The sequence below is a fragment of the Mesoplodon bidens genome, assembly GCF_964165515.1.
Source record: "Mesoplodon bidens genome assembly, chromosome: 15".
Classification (NCBI taxonomy): domain Eukaryota; kingdom Metazoa; phylum Chordata; class Mammalia; order Artiodactyla; family Ziphiidae; genus Mesoplodon; species Mesoplodon bidens.
In genome coordinates, this window is record NC_138171.1 from 62982863 (window position 1) to 63000063 (window position 17201).

The window sequence follows — 17201 nt, forward strand, 5'->3', positions numbered from 1 at the left end:
TCATCTCTGCATTGTTCATTTGTAGCCAGTTTAGTCAGAACCACCTGCCCCCACCCTAGTTGGGTTCCTTATCCTCTCACATTCCCCAGGTGATTGATGTCTGATCACCCTGGCCTTCCTTCAGCAAGAAACCCCTCTTACCCTGATGCTTCCTTTTGTTAATTTTCCAATGCCTCCCCCGAGCCCTGCACCTTGGCTATAAGTTCCCACCTTTCCTTATTGTATTCAGAGATGAACCTCATCTCTCTCCACTGCAAAATCCCACTGCAGTGTAACAGGCAAGAACCTTTGTATTCTATTACAGGTTAATAACTAAAGGGATGACACCTATAAGCTTAAATTATCCATAATGGCCCATCTCTAGGAACCCTGCCTCCCAGGTAATGAGCATTAAGCTAAAAAATACCTTTGTTTAGCTCACAGGAAACATTCCTCACCAGACCCACCTGTGAATGACTGAAAGAAATTAACACATCCCCTCTGGAGGCTAGCCCAAACCAGGAAATTTTGACTTTACTCCCTCTCCTTTTAGTATAAAAGAAGTCTGAATTCTAACTCAGGCAAGATGGTTCTTTGGGACACGAGTCCACCATCTTCTCAGTCTGCCAGCTTTCTGAATAAAGTCGCTGTTCCTTGCCCCAACAACTCGTCTCTTGATTTATTGGCCTGTTGTTCAACAAGCAGTACAAGCTTGGACTCAGTAACCTCAGTGGTCCCTAACAAGTGCCATGAATAATTTTTTTCTTTAAAAGTGGTGAAAGAAGCCCATTCCTCAGCTGTGCCTCTCTCTGTGTGTCTGTCTCTTTCTCTCACAGGCTGGCTCTCCTCTGTGTGGTTGGCTTCAGCCCACAGCAGATTTCTTGGAGGAAGTTGGACATTTTACCTCTATTTCTCTTTTCTTAGCTCTGGCCTCCTCCCCTTTTAAGAAAGCCTTTGGAGAAAGTGTTGAAGCCAAGGATATGCTGGCTTCCCTTCCTGAGATGGAGCCCAGGTGAATGAATGGTCCTTTGTCTAGATATTTTCTACCCAAAAGAGCAACTGTATTGCTCTTTCCCCTCCACTGGTGTGTTTTTCTTCATGGCACTATTACCACCTGCATCATTTTTTGTCTATGTATACAGGCATACCTTGGAGATATTGCCAGTTTGGTCCCAGACCACTGCAAAAAAGAGAATATCACAATAAAGTGAGTCACGTGAATTTTTGGTTTCCCAGTGCATATAAAAGTTAGATTTACATTATACTGTAGTCTGTTGAGTGTGCAATAGCATTATGTCTAAAAAAATGTACATACCTTAATTTAAAAAATACTTTATTGCTAAAATATGCTAACCATCATCTGACAATGCAGGGTGGCCACAAACCTTCAATGTGTAAAAAATGCAATATCTGCAAAGCTCAATAAAGTGAAGTGCGATCAAACGAGATCTGCCTGTACATCCTTGTTTGTGCCAGACACAGCCCAGAAACGTGTTGGTGGGTTTGGTTTATGTCACACGAGATTTAAACCCACTTTGAGTCTACATTCAAAACTGGGAATTTTCACCTAAACATCCAGATATCTGGCTTCTGGGGAGTGATCAGATTGGCAGGCAGTGTGGGGTCTGCATCCCCCACTGCTTCCCATGGCCTTGACACTGAGGCCTTGCACCTGCTCCACCTGTCACAACGGCACTGTTGTGTCTCTTGTAGAGAGAAATTCCCCACATTCACATCACTCTCACACACGGTAATAGAGAAGAAAGACCAAGAGGGACACGTGTTTTAAGAAAAACGGGAGAGAGCCCATGTCTTTGCGGAAAACAAGAATATTCCAGAATGTTTGGTGCACAAATGCATGTCTGTGTCGAAAGCCCAGTCTTGCCTCCCCCCCACCGGCCCTTGTGGGTGTTTGAGCAGGTGTGGGTGGTGGTCTGAGGGGAATCTTTTGCCGTTCCAGGGACTGGTGGTGTTTGTGGGTCTGGCTGTGTGCTATGGACTGAACTGTGTCCCTCCAGAACTCATGTTGAAGCCCTAACCCCCAACGTGACTATATCTGGAGACAGGGTCTATAGGAGTTAACTAAGATTAAAGGAAGAAAGGCATCACTGTCTCTTTCCACCAAGTGAGGACAGAGAAGACACCATCTATGAGCCAGGAAGACAGTCTTCACCAGGAACCAAATCTGCTGGCACCTTGACCTTGGACTTCCTGCCTCCAGAAGCGTGAGAAATAAATGTCTGTTGGTTAAGTGCCCAGTTTGTGATATTCTGTTACGGCAGCCTGAGCAGACTCTGACACTGTGTTTTTTCCAAGAGAAGGGTGTGAATCTTCACCCTATTCTGAGCCACATCTGGGCCGACCGCGAGCAGGGGCGTTTAGCATACGTCATCCCCACGGGTAAGGATTTCTGAGCATGCCTGGTGGGCCTTGATTCCCCTTCTTCCTCCACACTCCAGCCTTTCTCCATGATGCCTTCATCCTACAGGCAGCACTCCCTCAAAGGAATCATCATATTTTGCACGCCCGTTCTTACCCATCTGCTTCCTTTTTTTTTTTTTGAAGATTTATTTATTTATTTTTTGGCCGTGTTGGGTCTTCGTTGCTGCACGTGGGCTTTCTCTAGTTGTGGCGAGCAGGGTCTACTCTTCATTGCGGTGCGCAGGCTTCTCATTGTGGTGGCTTCTCTTGTTGAGGAGCATGGGCTCTAGGTGCATGGGCTTCAGTAGTTGCAGCACATGGGCTCAGTAGTTGTGGCACACGGGCTTGGTTGCTCTGAGGCATGTGGGATCTTCCAGGACCAGGGAATTGAACCTGTGTCCCCTGCATAGGCAGGCGGATTCTTAACCACTGTGCCACCAGGGAAGTCCTACCCATCTACTTCTCATTTAACTTGCTGGCTGCAGGGAAAAGACAGATCAAGTTTCAAATGCTGGGTGGTTCGAGGTACAAACAATGGCTATCTCCTGCCTCCCTGTTAATTGATGGATCCTCTTGTCTAAAATTTAATAATGGAACCAAAACACAACCAGACTCCAAGGAGAGATTTCACAGCATTGCACAGCAAGCCCTCTTATCCTTCATCCTTTCTGTTGATGAAAATAATAGCAGAGGGAGGCGGAGGCGAGGCGCTGAAGGAAAGATGGAAGACTTCCAGGCTACCGAGGAGACTGCTTTTGTTGTAGATAAAGTGAGCAACATTGTAAAAGGAAATGTTGCTCACTTCATAGAAAGTGCCATCGGTGGCAACGCCTATCAGCACAGCAAAGTGAATCAGTGGACCACAAACGTAGTGGAGCAAAGTTTAAGCCAACTCACCAAGCTGGGGAAACCATTTAAATACATTGTGACCTGTGTAATCATGCAGAAGAATGGAGTGGAATTGCACACGGCAAGTTCCTACTCCTGGGACAGCTCTACTGATGGGAGCTGCACTGTGCGATGGGAGAACAAGACCATGTACTGCATTGTCAGCTCCTTCGGGCTGTCCATTTGACCGCCTCGTCCAGCCTGTGATCTTTCTCCTTTTGTCCCAACATTTCTCTTCCATCTTCTAACCACCAGCCATCTAGTCAGTGATCACCTGTCTCACTCTCTTTAAGTGTGTTTTTGTGGCACTCTCAAAATGTAGAGAAAAAACCCAAATAACCACACTGTTCTGTGACCTGCACACCCTAAGTCAGAGGAATCATCACTGAAGGTAGTCAGGAGTCTGTCCTGCCACTTGTCTTAACTTTGAATGTTTCTTTTCAAAGGTGCTAAAAGCCGAAATCTGCTAGTGTGAAACTTTCTCTACTCTCTGAAATGATTCAAATACACTAATTTTCCATAAAAAAAAAAGAATAACAAAACGACTACTGTTTACTGAGTGCTCTTATGTTTCACCCTAGAGCAAAGTATATGTGCTGTGTCATTTAATTGGAGTAAGTATCCTCTGGGAAATAGGTACTATTAACCCCCATTTATATTATTGTCGGAATCAAGTTTGTGATAAGTTTGGGCAACAGAGTTCAGTGTCTGAAGAACAAATTACACCCCATTATTTATTCAGTCGTTCAGCAAATATTTACTGAGCATCTACTATATGCCAAGCAGATCTGCCTAGTGTGCCGAGAAAACCAGTGGGGCCCTGGTTGGCCACCTCAAAGGAGAATCTTGGGACAGGACCAGAGTCTTCTGAGATACAGTTTGGATATTTACTCCAAGACAGAGCTCTGATTACCTGGCTGACATTCAAGTTTGCCTTTAGGGGAGTGGTCTGAGCAGCAGGCTCTGGGGCGTACTTGCCCAAGCCTGTCTTGGCTCTTCCACTTTCTTAACTGTGTGGCCTTGGGCAGGGCTCTGCCCCTCTCTGAGCCTCAGTTTACTCATCTGCATCAAATGTGCATCATAATGATATCTACACAATAGTCATTGGGAGGATTTAAGTAGCAGTAAAAACACAAGCACCATGGACCTAGAAGTACTTAAAAAACATTAGCTTTTATTGTTAGCTCGAAAACGCCTTAGAAAAAGTGTAAAAAACACTTGTGGTATTGCCCATCTGCTTCCCTTAATTTGCATTACATTATCATTACATATCAGGTTTTGAAAACCGAAGCTCTCTGATGACTCTTCTAGATAATTTAGTCGAATTAGCTAAACTGTTTGACTTGTACTGAATTGTTGGTTCTCAGTCATTTGGACCTTGGGAAATTGCTACCAATGATGACTCACACTTGTAAAGTGCTTGATGGTAGACCATCTCTTCCCAGCCATAATTAAGTCATAAGAGTAACTGTGAGCTGAACCAACACCCATTACGTGATTATGGATTATGTACCATCAGCCTGGAGATGATCTTCCCCTCTGTCTTCAGTGTGCCTCTCAGTTGTTTGCCAACTTCTGTGAGTGTAAGACTGCCATTTTAACTCGAACTGTTTTGTAAACTCCATAAACTCTATTAAAACAAGCTACATTTATAAGAATAAACAGTGGCATGTGATTATATATATATATATATATATATATATATATATATATATATATATATAACTGTAAATACTTTTAATTCATACTGTAAACAATGCTTGGCACCTGAATGAGTTGTGGACCTCTTACAGGAACTCCACGGGCCCAGGCATCCAAGATCCACAAATCTTGAGGCCTGCAGACTTCATCCCAGTGTGGTTACAGGTCATGAGCTGATGTTTATGGAGCATCTGTTACGTGCTAGACATCATCATAGGTCCTTTACAAACATAATGTCATCGAAGCCTGTCTGTCAGCTCTCAGAAGTTGGAGCTACGACTCCCCATTTTAAAGACGAGGCAAAGGTAAGGCTTACCCAGTTAGTAAGTGGTGGATCTGAAGCACTGGTTTGGGTGTATGTCAGGGTAGGCCCAAATTCATCCTGGTGTATGCTGGTTATGGACTGAATGTCTGTGTCCCCCTCAAGATAGAATTAAGAAAGAAATCCTGGGCAAAGTAGAAGTTTAACCTTTAAATCTCTGTTGGCTCCACTCACTGAAAACTGCCCAGAGAGGAGAGGGCCAGGACTACGTTAGTCAGGCCTTGGTCACTTCATGGACTTGCTAACTTGTGTATATCTGGCCCCGAGGAGATGATGAGAGATGCAAGGCCAGGGCCCCACCGCTAACCAGGAGGCAGTTAGAAACAGGAAGTTGTGCGGCAGCTTGGAAAACGCTGTTGTCCCCACACCTGTCTGCCCCTCCAGATGGCGCCAAAAGTGTCGCTTCTGTTTTCCTCCTTTTCCCTCTTCCACTTTTGTCTATCTCTCTTCTCCCTCCCCCACTACATACCCATCTGTGACTTCTTCAAATTACCCCTTTCCACGCCCTCCTCCTGAGGCCAATGGAATGGCAGGCTTCTTGTGTTTGGCTTGATTGCCAGTGCTCTGAATGGCTCCGCACCTTGGTTCCCTCTAAGATCCCAGCTCTCCTGACCCGTTAATTGATGTATCCTCTTGTCTGTCTAAAATTTAATAACGGACCCAAAACGCAGGTTCCAAGGAGAGATTTCACAGCATTGCACAGCAGCCCAAGATTATAAGGCGAAAATGAGGCATATGTGGTCCTGCCTTTCCTCAAGCCCCACCACAAGGCTGTCCTGAAATCTGGCGTCTTCCCTTAAAAAGGTCCTGCCTTCCACCGGGGGTGTGTGTGTGGGTGTCTCCAGAAATCAGTGGTGGGCAGCCCAGTTTCTTGTTCTGCCTGTGTGCTCACAAGAAAAACTGGATATTGGATATAGGGGGAAAAGTGGAACGCGAGAGAGAATGGAGAGTAGAAATGGAAGGAAAGAAAGAAGCTGGTGGGAGGGTTGATTGAGGCACTAGGCCTGAGGATGCCAAAGCTGAAAAACTCAAGGGTTGTCTGGTTGTTAGTCAGTGATGATGTTTATGGAGCTCACTGCTAGGCACACAGCTCTCACCATGACCCTCTTCCTACTCAGACCTACCTGCCTACACCTCCCTCCCCCAGGCTCTACAGGGACACCAAGGACTGACTGTCCAGTTCACCTCCTGCTCATCGTGCCTGCTTGGCACAAAGCAGAGCCCAATAAATACATATTTGTTGATCAAATTAACAAATGAAGAAATAAGCAATTGATAACAAAGATGCACCCAGCAAGAACTTTGTGAGTCTTCATTTTCCAGTCTCTAAAATTAAGGAGTTGGACCAAGACAGACACCTGGGTTCCAACCTCGCCCCAGTTCTGCACTTACTGGGTGTTTGTGACCTTGGGCAGGTCATTGAACCTCTCTGCACCTCGGTTTCCTCACCTATAAAATAGAGATAATAGTACCCCCTTTGTTTCAAAGATGAACTGATTTAATAATTGCAAATCGCTTAGAACAGAGCCTGGCATATACATAGTACTATGTGTGTAAAAAAGTAAATTTCTAGGGTCCCCTCCACCGTGGAGTTCCTCAGGCCTGGGAGGGTGGATGGAAGAGAAGCACAGAGAATGGCCCAGAAACTGCGGAGCCTCGCGCATGCGCACTGAAGTTGGAGGAACGCCCTTCTCCTGCAACGCCTCCCGGGACCCATCTACCCGAGGCCGCGGCTCAGCCAGGGGATGACTACGTTACCCACAGTGCATCTCGCGGACTCGCTACGTATCTCGTTTCTATGCCTGACAGTCGGTTCAACCAGTAGTACGAGGACCCACAATGTGAGTAGTTACCCACAATGGCTCCCGTGGACCCGCCTACCCAGACCCATTCTCACTCTCCGCAGCCGGCCAAAGGTGCGAGGACTACATTACCCACAATGCTTCCCGTGGGACGCTCACGCCGCCTCGTTTTCCAGCTCGACGCCGGCTCAGCCAGTGGTCGTCGCCGACTGTCCGGGTCTGCGAGCTAAGGATTTTGGTCCTCGCTTCTGGCCCGCCGAGTCCTCCACGCCCGCTGTCGCGCTCCCGTTCCAACCCGCCGCTCCGGGCCTGCCCCGAGCCCCCCCACGGGTCTCAGCGCTGCCGGTGAGTGTGGGCGCGGGCGCAGGGTCCCAGCTCGAGCTTCTGTCCGCGGCCCTCGCCCGCCGCAGCCTAGTTTGTGCCCGACCTCGGTCACCGCTCTCCCTCCAGATGAGGGGACGAGACGGGAAAGTAGCCCAGCCGGGGAATCCTGACCCTCACAAGACCCTGGAGTTGGAGAGGCCTTGGTGACCGTCCATTCGGTGCGGCCCGCGGATGGGCTTCAGGCTCCCGAAGCCCGAAATCGGGGGTCAGATTGGGACAGAATCTGCGTCCTCCTGGGCAGAGGGGGCTCTGATTCTCATCGTATTTCCAAACGGACCTCATCCAAAAATGGCCAGCTGTAATATTGAAAACCCAGCGTTTCTAGAACTCTGACCGCGTTCCAGGCACTGTGCTAAAATTATTTTCAAACGTCCCGTTTAGTCCTCTCAGCAACCTGTGTGTAGGTGGTGTCGCCATCTCTTCTTTCACCATCTCTTTCCCATGAGGAACTGAGGCCCAGAGATTAAGTACCTCTCCTGGGAATTAGAGGGTTAGTAGCAAAGACAGTTTGATTTACTTTAACCGTTTCTTTCTGCCAGTGAGGGCAAGTTGGCCTTGGGGCCAGGGCAGGGGCTTATGGGTTGCAGACGCTTATCCAGCCCCAGTGCTGCACCCTACATGACTTTATTGTCTCTCCACAGAGCCCTGAAAACATACTCCCCAGTGTCTGGCCAGAGGTATAGGGAGAGACAGGTGTGAGCTCCAGGCCAGAGAAGGAACAAGGCTCACCGGGAGCAATGGCGACCTCTCCCGGCTTCCAGCACTCGCCACCCCTGGAGCAGGACGAGATCCTGATCGTGAAGGTGGAAGAGGACTGCTGCTGGGAAGAGGAGCCCTCCCTGGAGATTGAAGACCCTAGCCCTGAGACCTTCCGCCAGCTCTTCCGGCTTTTCTGCTACCAGGAGGTGGCCGGACCTCGGGAGGCCCTGAGCCGCCTCTGGGAGCTCTGCTGCCGCTGGCTGCGGCCTGAGCTGCGCACCAAGGAGCAGATCCTGGAGCTGCTGGTGCTGGAGCAGTTCCTGACGGTGCTTCCAGGGGAGATCCAGGCCCGGGTGCGGGAGCAGCAGCCAGAGAGCGGTGAGGAGGCCGTGGTCCTCGTGGAAGGGCTGCAGCGGGAGCCCAGGAAACAAAGGCAGCGGGTGAGGTGGGGGGCATTTTAGCCCTGAGGTGAGAAAACGGGGCCCTGTTGCTGAGGTCTATGTTTTTAGATTCCTTGGGCTCTGGAGCCGTGGCCAGCCTTGGTCATTGGGAGTACCTGGGGCTGGCCAGACACTGAATTGAAGAAGGCAACTGCAGAGTGTTTCTCAACGTTGGCCGACGTGTGTCCACCCCTTGATTAACCACTATAGCCCCGCCGGCCCTTTCTAAGCTATGTGGATTGGTTTGTTAACACCATCCCAACGTAGGCCAGACACAGGTTTTAATGGGAGAGAGGCTGGAGACCTCCTAAGGCAGGGCCTTGGGAGTTGAAGAGATCCCCAAAGAAGGAGGAGCACTGGGAAGAAAGACCAGGTGCTGGTGGGTGCCCTGGTTAGAGCCCCCAGGTGTTCCTCAATCTCTCTGGGGCTACGCCATTCAATACAGTAGCTACTAACCATGTGTGTTTGTTTTAATTAAAATTAAATAAAATTTAAAATGTAGTTCTTAAGTCACACTGACCACATTCCAAAGGCTCAGTCATCACACATGGCCAGTGGCTACTCCCTGGACAAGGACAGTGCAGATATGGGACACTTCCGTCATTCTACAGAGAGTGCCACTCTAGAGCAAACTCAATTCCTTCTAACCAAATCTGGGGAGTGGGAGTGGGAAGTCTCTTACAGATTTCTCCTGCTTGGGTCAGATTAATTCCTCCTGATTAGATATTTGGCAAATTCTGCAGGTCACCTTTCTCCCTGTGGCAGTGTCATTGGCCACACTGTGCTGTTCTTTTGCATCTGGCAGGATAGACCCCCCAACCACCCCCCCAAAAAAAACCCCCAAAAACCTTGACCATAAGGTGAGTTGAGTGCATTAAGCACATCCTGCCTTCGTGGTGGCCAACAAGAACCCAGGAGCCCTTCTCAACCCTGCCAGCCTTGGCGTTTGGGGTTCCCGTCATGGCTTTTCTCTGTCACTGGGCACCCTGTATCTTCCGGGGACCGTTTCCTCTCAGAGGTGTGGAATTTTGAGCCTGAGACAGGGTCCCTGGTGCTGGTTGCAGTTCCCCGGGGATGTATCTTGTCCCTAGTACTCTTACAGACATCAGTAAACTCTGAGACTAAGTTTATCTGATTCACCTTCACTGGAATTAGGATGATTCCAGAGGGTCTGTAGATGATTTCAAAAAATGTAGCAAGTGCAGTAACTCAGGCTTCCGAAATGAGACCTGATTTGGGGCCCTTCTGGCCCAGGTTTCTCAGGAGCACTAAGGAAAGAAGGGTGGGAGTGTGACGGTGACAGCAACACAGTGTGATGGGGAGAGACTGCAGAGTCTCAGGAGTGGAGCGGGCCTCCCTTTCCCCAGGTTGGGAGCCTGACCTCTTCCTGGGTCACATGCCTTTTCCCTGGGGTCTGGCTGGAGGGAGGTGCTTGGAGGGTCGCAGAGGCCATCAGACACGACGAGGTGGCCTGGTGGTAAGACGGAGCCTGGGAACAGGGTGGCCAGGGTGCCCGAGACAGGAGGGATGGGGAACCCTGTGGGTTTCCTCCTGACCTTCTGGGAGCTAGTGGGCAGATCTCCATCTGTATGCAGGATCTGGAGGTAGTCCCTGATGACGCACTGGCCCACGGGACAGGGGAGTGGTTCTTGAAATGCCAGGTGGAGGCTCAGCCAGCAGAGCTGTCTCTGGAGGAAGGGGCTCAGCACTCCAGCCAGCAGCCCCCCGCCCAGCTGAGCCACAGACCAAAAAGAGGCCCCCAGCTCTGGCCAAAGACAGGTGAGTAGCTGCCCCTCTTGAGGAAAGAGACGCCCTGCACTGGGGAAGGGAAGGGAAAGGAAAGGAGTGTGGCAGGGGGTCAGGCCTGTTTGCCTGTGGGGTGGGCAGGCTCCCGGCCGGGTGAGTGTTGATGGGGAGCAGCTGGACCTGTCCAGCCTTCATTGCCATGTGCATGGGTGGGTGACTCTGTGCTCTTTCCCCAGGCCCAGTGACCTCCCAGTGTCAGGAGACGGCGGCACTGGCCACATCCTTCCTTTCAGCCTGGTCCCAGGTGAGTGGCATTCCTGATCTGCAGCATCCCCATGTGACCCGTGCCCTTGTTATGGGGACACTTTTCTTGCGTGGTCAGGTCTGTGGGTTTCCAAGGCGGGTCTTCACCTCCTGGGAAGTCCTACCTGTTCTCAGATGCCACCTGAGTATTAGGTGTGTCCTGGAGGATCCTGGAGTCTCAATGGTGAGTTAGGGCAGTCACTTCAAACCCAGCTGTATGTTAAAATCTTCTGGCATCTGGGTAAAAATAGATTTTTTCCCCCAGCCCTGGCCTGGAAGCAGAGTCTCCTTTGCATGTTTGTTTCAATTGCAGCTTTATTGAGATGTAATGCACTTACCATACAATTCTCCCATTTAAAGTATACAGTGTTTAATATATTTAGAGTTGTGCAGTCATCACCGTAATCAAATCAATTTTAGAACATTTTCATCACCTCCCCAAAATACCCCACACCCATTAGCAGTCACTCCCCCCTCCCCCTCCCTCAGCCCCCTGGCGGTCACCAGTCTTTCTGTCTCTGTGGATTTGCCTCTTCTGGATATTGTTTTCTTGGCTGTTAATCGTGCTCCCAGGTCAGTCTGGTGTTAGATTTGGGAACCACTGGCCTAGAGGCATCCTGAAGTCCCCAGGTCACCCCATTTGGGTCCTGGGGCTGGCTTTAGCTGAGACAGGGCATGCTAACTCGTGTCCTCAAGGAGCATGGGCCCCAGTGGCTGAGATCTCAGCAGATACAGCTGTTCCACACAGCACATCTGTCCACACAGTCTCTGGCCCTGCAGCAGTTGGGGCAGAGCTTGGTGGTGACCGTGTCCTCCCAAAGAGCAGGATCCAGCTGTGTCTGAGCCAAGCTTGGCAGGAAGGGGTGGATAACAACATATGGAAGGGGAAAGGTTGGGGAGGGGAGGAAGTAGGGGGAGGTAAGCAGGACATGCCATCATCACACAAGTGGAGGGGACGGGTGAGCCCACCAGGCTCTGAGTGAGCTGTGTTCCAGCAGGTGCCGGTGACGTTGGAGGACGTGGCCGTGTACCTGTCCCAGGAGGAGTGGGGGTGCTTGGACCTGGCTCAGCAGGACCACAGCTGCGACATGCTGCAGGAGGATGAGGGTATGTGCAGGGAGACCCTGGCCGTTGTCTGTCAGATACTGGGTTGTGTCTCTGACATGGGTGAGTGTCAGGGAGGGTGGCTGCTTCCCTCAGGCTGGCTGTGGTATGTGCTGGCCTCCAGGACCCGAGGCCCAGGCCATCTCCCTGCTCAGCACCTTCCCTGGCTCCCCCGGCCTACAGGAGCTGCTCCAGCAGGTCTCAAACTTTAGTGGCCAGAGGAATCACCGGGCAGCATATTAAAAATAGGGACTTGTGGGCGTTGTGCCCAGGGGTTGCTTTAGTGAGTCGGGGGCATTCCCTGGTGAGTCCTAGCGCTGGGCAGCCCTGCCCTGCCAAGGTTGCTAGTGTCCTATCAGTGGCCCATCTGCAGCGGGGGCAGTGTGGCTGCTTGCCCACGTCCCAGGCAGATGCCCAGAGCTGTCCTGAGTTCCTTCTTTCGCCCCTTTACCCACACGGTTGTCCAGTGTCAGTTCAGCCTTTGTGCTGTCCTTGGCGCCCATGGGCAGAGCTGCTCTTGGCAAGGCCCTGCCTGTCTACGGCCTCTCCTCACCACCCCACACTGGCCCTTCTCAGCTCATCCTGCCACTTTTGACACGTGTTCACTCCCTGAAATGTTTTTTAAAGGAGTTGAGATCCTGCTTTGTATCAGTTGGGGTTCTCCAGAGGAAAAGAACCATTAGGATATGTGTGTGTAGAGAGAGATTTATTTTAAGGAATTGGCTTTCACGATTGTGGAGGCTAGCAAGTCTGAAATCCATACAGCAAGCCAGTTGGCTGGAAACCAGGCAAGATTTCTAGGCTGCCGTCTTGAGGCAGAATTCCTTCTTCAGGAAACCTCAAGTTTTCTCTTAAGGCCTTCAACTGATTTGGTGGGGCCCACCCCCCCAGCGTGGAGGGTAATCTGCTCTCCTTACAGTCACCTGAGTGTAGATGTTAATTACATCTACAAAATAACCTCCACAGCAACATCTAGACTGGTATTTAGGGCATTCCTGGTGGCCCCATGGTTAGGACTCTGTGCTTTCACTGCTGAGGGTATGGGTTCGATCCCTGGTCAGGAAACTAAGATCCCACAAGCCGTGCAGCATGGTCAAAAAATAAAGATAAAAAATTGATTGAGGGCTTCCCTGGTGGTGCAGTGGTTAAGAATCTGCCTGCCAATGCAGGGAACACAGGCTTGAGCCCTGGGCTGGGAAGATCCCACATGCCACGGAGCAACTAAGCCCGTGTGCCACAACTACTGAGCCTGCGTTCTAGAGCCCGTGCTTTGCAACAAGAGAAGCCACCGCAATGAGAAGCCCACGCACCGCAAAGAAGAGCAGCCCCCACTCTCCGCAACTAGAGAAAGCCCGCTCACAGCAACGAAGACCCAATGCAGCCAAAAATAAATTAAAAAAAAAAAATTTGACTGGTATTTAACCAAACAACAATACTGTAGCCTGACCAGGTTGGCACAGAAAATTAATGATCACATACTTTCTTTTACATCTTCATTTATTCCAAACTAAGTGTCTGTAGAACAAATGAAGATGAAACCTTTCTATTGCCACGAATACTGGCTTGCCGTGTGCACTGTTGCTGTCCCACTGCTCTGTGCTCTGTCCTGCTGTGTGTTGTAACTCTTGGCTACTTCATCTCTGTTGTGATGAAATTCTGACTCCTCGGGGCATCTGGTTTCCCTCCCAGAGCCGGGGAGAGCCTTGGGCCCTGTTTTTCCTCACTTCCTCTCTCTCTGAGGAAGCAGTCTGCACAGAAGTAGAGAGCCTCCCACCTCTGTTGAGGCATGGAGCTTTTCCCGCAGGTTCTCCTGATGCCCCTTTGCCCTCACGAGGAGGAGGTTGTTGCAGCCCTGTGTTCTGTCCCGGCCACACTCACATCCTCTCTTCTCTTTCCCCATGAGCAGGACTCCCCGCTCCTGGGCCCTGTCTGACTGCCCAGGATGGGCCAGGGCAAGGCCTGCGGGACCCAGCTTGTGTGGCCTCGGGGCTGAGGGAAGTCTCTGGCAGTGCTGGCTCAGGTGAGGGGGTCTGGGAGGAGACGGATGTCCCAGATGAGATTCTCCCCTCTCCTGGGCTTAGACCTCGGCGACTGTGTTTGTGGAGTTCAGGCTCAAGGGCTTAGAGCAAGGGTTGGCAGATTTTTTCTGAAAAGGGCCAGATAGTAAATAGTTCAGGTTTTATGGGCCGCATGGTCTCCCTGGTGATGCCTCAGCTCTGCTGTCCTGGCACAAAAGCAGCCACAGACAGTATGAAAAGACGTGGGCGTGGCCATGAAACTTCATTTACAAAGGCAGATTCACCCGCCCTGAAGGAAAGGCAAGGGGAGACAGTTGGCTTTAAGAAAGGTTTGGGGCTCGAGCAGCAAGAGAGTCCTACCACCTTGAGCTGGGACATAGCACTGCATGCAGGCACCATAGGGAAGCTGGTCCCGAGGGAGACACGAGAGGCTGGGCATGGGGTCCTCAGGACGCCCTGAGTGTCACCAGCCAGCGGCCCTCACTCTCTCGGGCCTACACCTGGGGTGGAATTGCTCAGTCACGTGCTCACTCTGTGTGACCGTTGGAGGAACTGCCAGAATGAGTTCCTTTGTAAAAACTCTTACCAAAGGCCAGGGAGGTGGTTCCATCCTGTCTCAGTTGTACAGATGAGGTGGATGTGAGCTTGAGCCCATGCTTGGCTTCCTGGACAAGCCAGTGTGGAGGCAGGAGGGGGCTGCATGGGGGGTGGGGTGGACAGCATCTTGGCAGGGACAGTTCCCGGCACTGGGAGGGCCTGTCCTTGCCCCATCAGGTCAGTGGGCCTCAGTGTCCTCATGTTTAAATGGGACTGTCACAGTACCACCTCACGGCCTTGTGAGTCTGGCCATCGTTCTAGTTCCCGGAATCAGGCTCTGAATGAGGCATCCTGCGGAGGGTGTGGAAAGGGAATTTGAAGGCACTTCTCTGGGTCAAGGGCTGCCCCACCCTGCCTCCCCTTCTCCCTCTCCCCCTCGCCGTGGAGCCCTCAGCGACTGTGCTTTCTCTGTCTCAGGGCTTGGGAGGCAGTTTGAGGATGGAGAGTATGCCAGGGCGGACGCGTCGGTGAGAACACGGTGGGGCCAAGTGCTCCCGGGTCAGGGGCCCGGCCTGACCAGACCCCAGCAGCCTCCGGACAGAGGGCAGTCCCTTGGGGTCCGGAAGCCGCACACGTGTCCCGAGTGCGGCAAGGCCTTTAGTAAGACGTCCCACCTGACCAAGCACCAGCGCACGCACACTGGGGAGCGACCCTACCAGTGCCAGGTATGTGGGAAGCGCTTCGGCGACCGCTCCAACTGCAGCACGCACCAGCGGGTGCACACAGGCGAGAAGCCCTACGCCTGCGCCCAGTGCGGGAAGCGCTTCAGCCAGAGCTCCAGCCTGGTCATCCACCGCAGGACACACACCGGGGAGCGGCCGTACGCCTGCACCGAGTGCGGGAAGCGCTTCAACAACAGCTCGCACTTCAGTGCGCACCGCAGGACACACACGGGCGAGAAGCCCCACACCTGCCCGGCCTGTGGCAGGGGCTTCCGCCGGGGTACCGACCTCCGCAAGCACCAGCGCACACATGGCGGGGAGCAGCCGCTTCACAGACCCCAGAGGCTCCAGGATGCCCCCGGGGCCCGAGCCTGACGATTTGGGAAGCTGCCAGAGTCGTTTCTGTCCCGGAGCCAGAAACTCTGGTCTTCAGGCATCTTCAGACTCCGTTTGCTCCCGTAGGCCCCAGCGTGAGGACACGTGGTGGGACATTTGGGGGGCCCAGGCTGAGGGAGGAAGCTGGGCCCTGCAGGTGTATTAGGGTCTGGGGCATCCACACAAAGGACCACAGCTGGGCCGCTTACAGCAGCAGGAATTCTCTCACAGTTCAGGAGGCCAGAGTCTAAAATCAAGGTGTCTGCAGGGCTGCCTCCTTCCTGCAGCTCTGATGGAGCATCTGTCCCAGGGCGCTCCTGGCGCCTCGTGCTGCCAGCTGTCCTTGGCGCACCTGGGCTTGTGGCCACATCACTCGGCCTCCGCCTCCCCACAGCCTCTTCTGTGTGTGTCTCCATGTGTTGTCTCCTCTTGTAAGGATGCAGTCATTGGATTTAACTGATTACATCTGCAGAGACCTTATTTCCAGGTAAAGTCACCTTTTGAGATTCTGGATATGAATTTGGGGGGACACTTTTCGGCCCATTTTGGGGGAAGCCTCAATGGCTGTGGTCTCTTGCAGTTTACGTACCCCAGCCTTACCTGGGCTTGGTCTCCTGCCTTCCCCCCGAACCTTGCTGCACTTTCAAAATGTAGCCTGTTGGGGGGGGGTTTCCAGTATCACAGTGGTTGTGGGTCACCTTCGCAGAGCCATGGCTGTTCTATAGGATGGATGGCTGGTGCAGGAATGCTTCCCCGAGATCCCATCTTTCAGCCTCCCCCAGCCCATCAGGAAGTCCCCAGGGTAGAGTGCCAGGGCTGCCTTTGTTCTGGCCCAAGTGGCCGTGTCCCAGGACGCAGGCCGGCCTTGGTTGCCCCATTTTGAATTTCTGAGGTGGATGTGCCTCTCTGATCGGTTCACATCCATGGTCTCATAGTGGCTGAGGGGAGCAGTAAGAGGCCTTGTTTGCTTTAGTCATTAGTAAAGTTGTGGGGCAGCTCTGAAACCATTGGGTTCTGGAATGTTCCATCCAATTGCTAGACATATTTTTACCTTTCCACACAACCCAGGTTCTGGGTTGTGTGACCTGCTCTTCTCTGTTCCCTTAATAAACGACGTCAGTCCTTCTGGCCCCTGTGCTCTGTCCTGTGTATTCTCTGGAGAATGGGGCCGCCCAGTTTAGGGATGGTTTTTAACCTTGTGGGACATGTACTATCCAGCCAGGCCAGTGTCACCCACCACCCGCCTGCCCCTCACAGGCTCACTCCTCTCACATCCAGGCTGGTGCTGGAGGTGGCTGCCTTCTGCCACCTGCGAGCTGGGCCCATCCAATGCCTGTTCCCTGACATTCTCTCTCACAGTTCTGTAACAGGTCTTCATGATTCTCCTGCTCTAGATGGAAACTGAGACCCGAGAGCTTGAAGCACCTTGTCCAGGTGGCAGGACCAGCTTTCAACCCAGGTCCGAGCTCCCACCGCCTCATCCGCCTGGCTTTCCTTGATAGACAGTAATTCACAGAGTTGAACTTGGAACTAAGTTTATTTTCTGTCACTGTTGGGGAAACATTCTGAGTGAACTTACTGCCATTAAAAGGGGTAGAGAGTGGGGGAAATGGAATTTTAAAAATAGCCTTTGTTCTTGAGGGCTAGTGGCTGCAGTGGAGGCTGTGTGCCATGTTCAGACTGCCTGCCCAGCGGCTGAGTCCTGACCATGCTGTGTGCACCCTGGAGTGGAGGGTGGGGGGCCTGCGCCGGGGGAGAGG

General features: G+C 51.9%; 2 protein-coding genes across 4 annotated transcripts; both read left to right on the forward strand.

Annotated features, from left to right (window-relative positions):
• Nucleotides 1–3100: 3100 nt before the first annotated feature.
• On the forward strand, nt 3101–3803 carry LOC308628744 (dynein light chain Tctex-type 1-like). Its single transcript, XM_081256010.1, has one exon. It carries the CDS (start codon nt 3122–3124, stop codon nt 3473–3475), a length of 354 nt encoding a protein of 117 aa, XP_081112136.1. The 5' UTR covers nt 3101–3121; the 3' UTR covers nt 3476–3803.
• Nucleotides 3804–7372: 3569 nt separating this feature from the next.
• Nucleotides 7373–16693, forward strand: ZNF500 (zinc finger protein 500). 3 transcript variants are annotated; one of them, XM_081257672.1, is made up of 7 exons: nt 7373–7458; nt 8139–8636; nt 10232–10415; nt 10619–10686; nt 11681–11792; nt 13696–13809; nt 14822–16693. In XM_081257672.1, exons 2-7 carry the CDS (start codon nt 8235–8237, stop codon nt 15439–15441), a joined length of 1500 nt encoding a protein of 499 aa, XP_081113798.1. In that variant the 5' UTR covers nt 7373–7458; nt 8139–8234; the 3' UTR covers nt 15442–16693. The 3 variants fall into 3 exon arrangements, with proteins under 3 accessions (XP_081113798.1, XP_081113799.1, XP_081113800.1); XM_081257673.1 differs by having other exon boundaries at nt 11684–11792; XM_081257674.1 differs by lacking the exon at nt 13696–13809.
• The last annotated feature ends 508 nt before the right edge of the window (nt 16694–17201 follow it).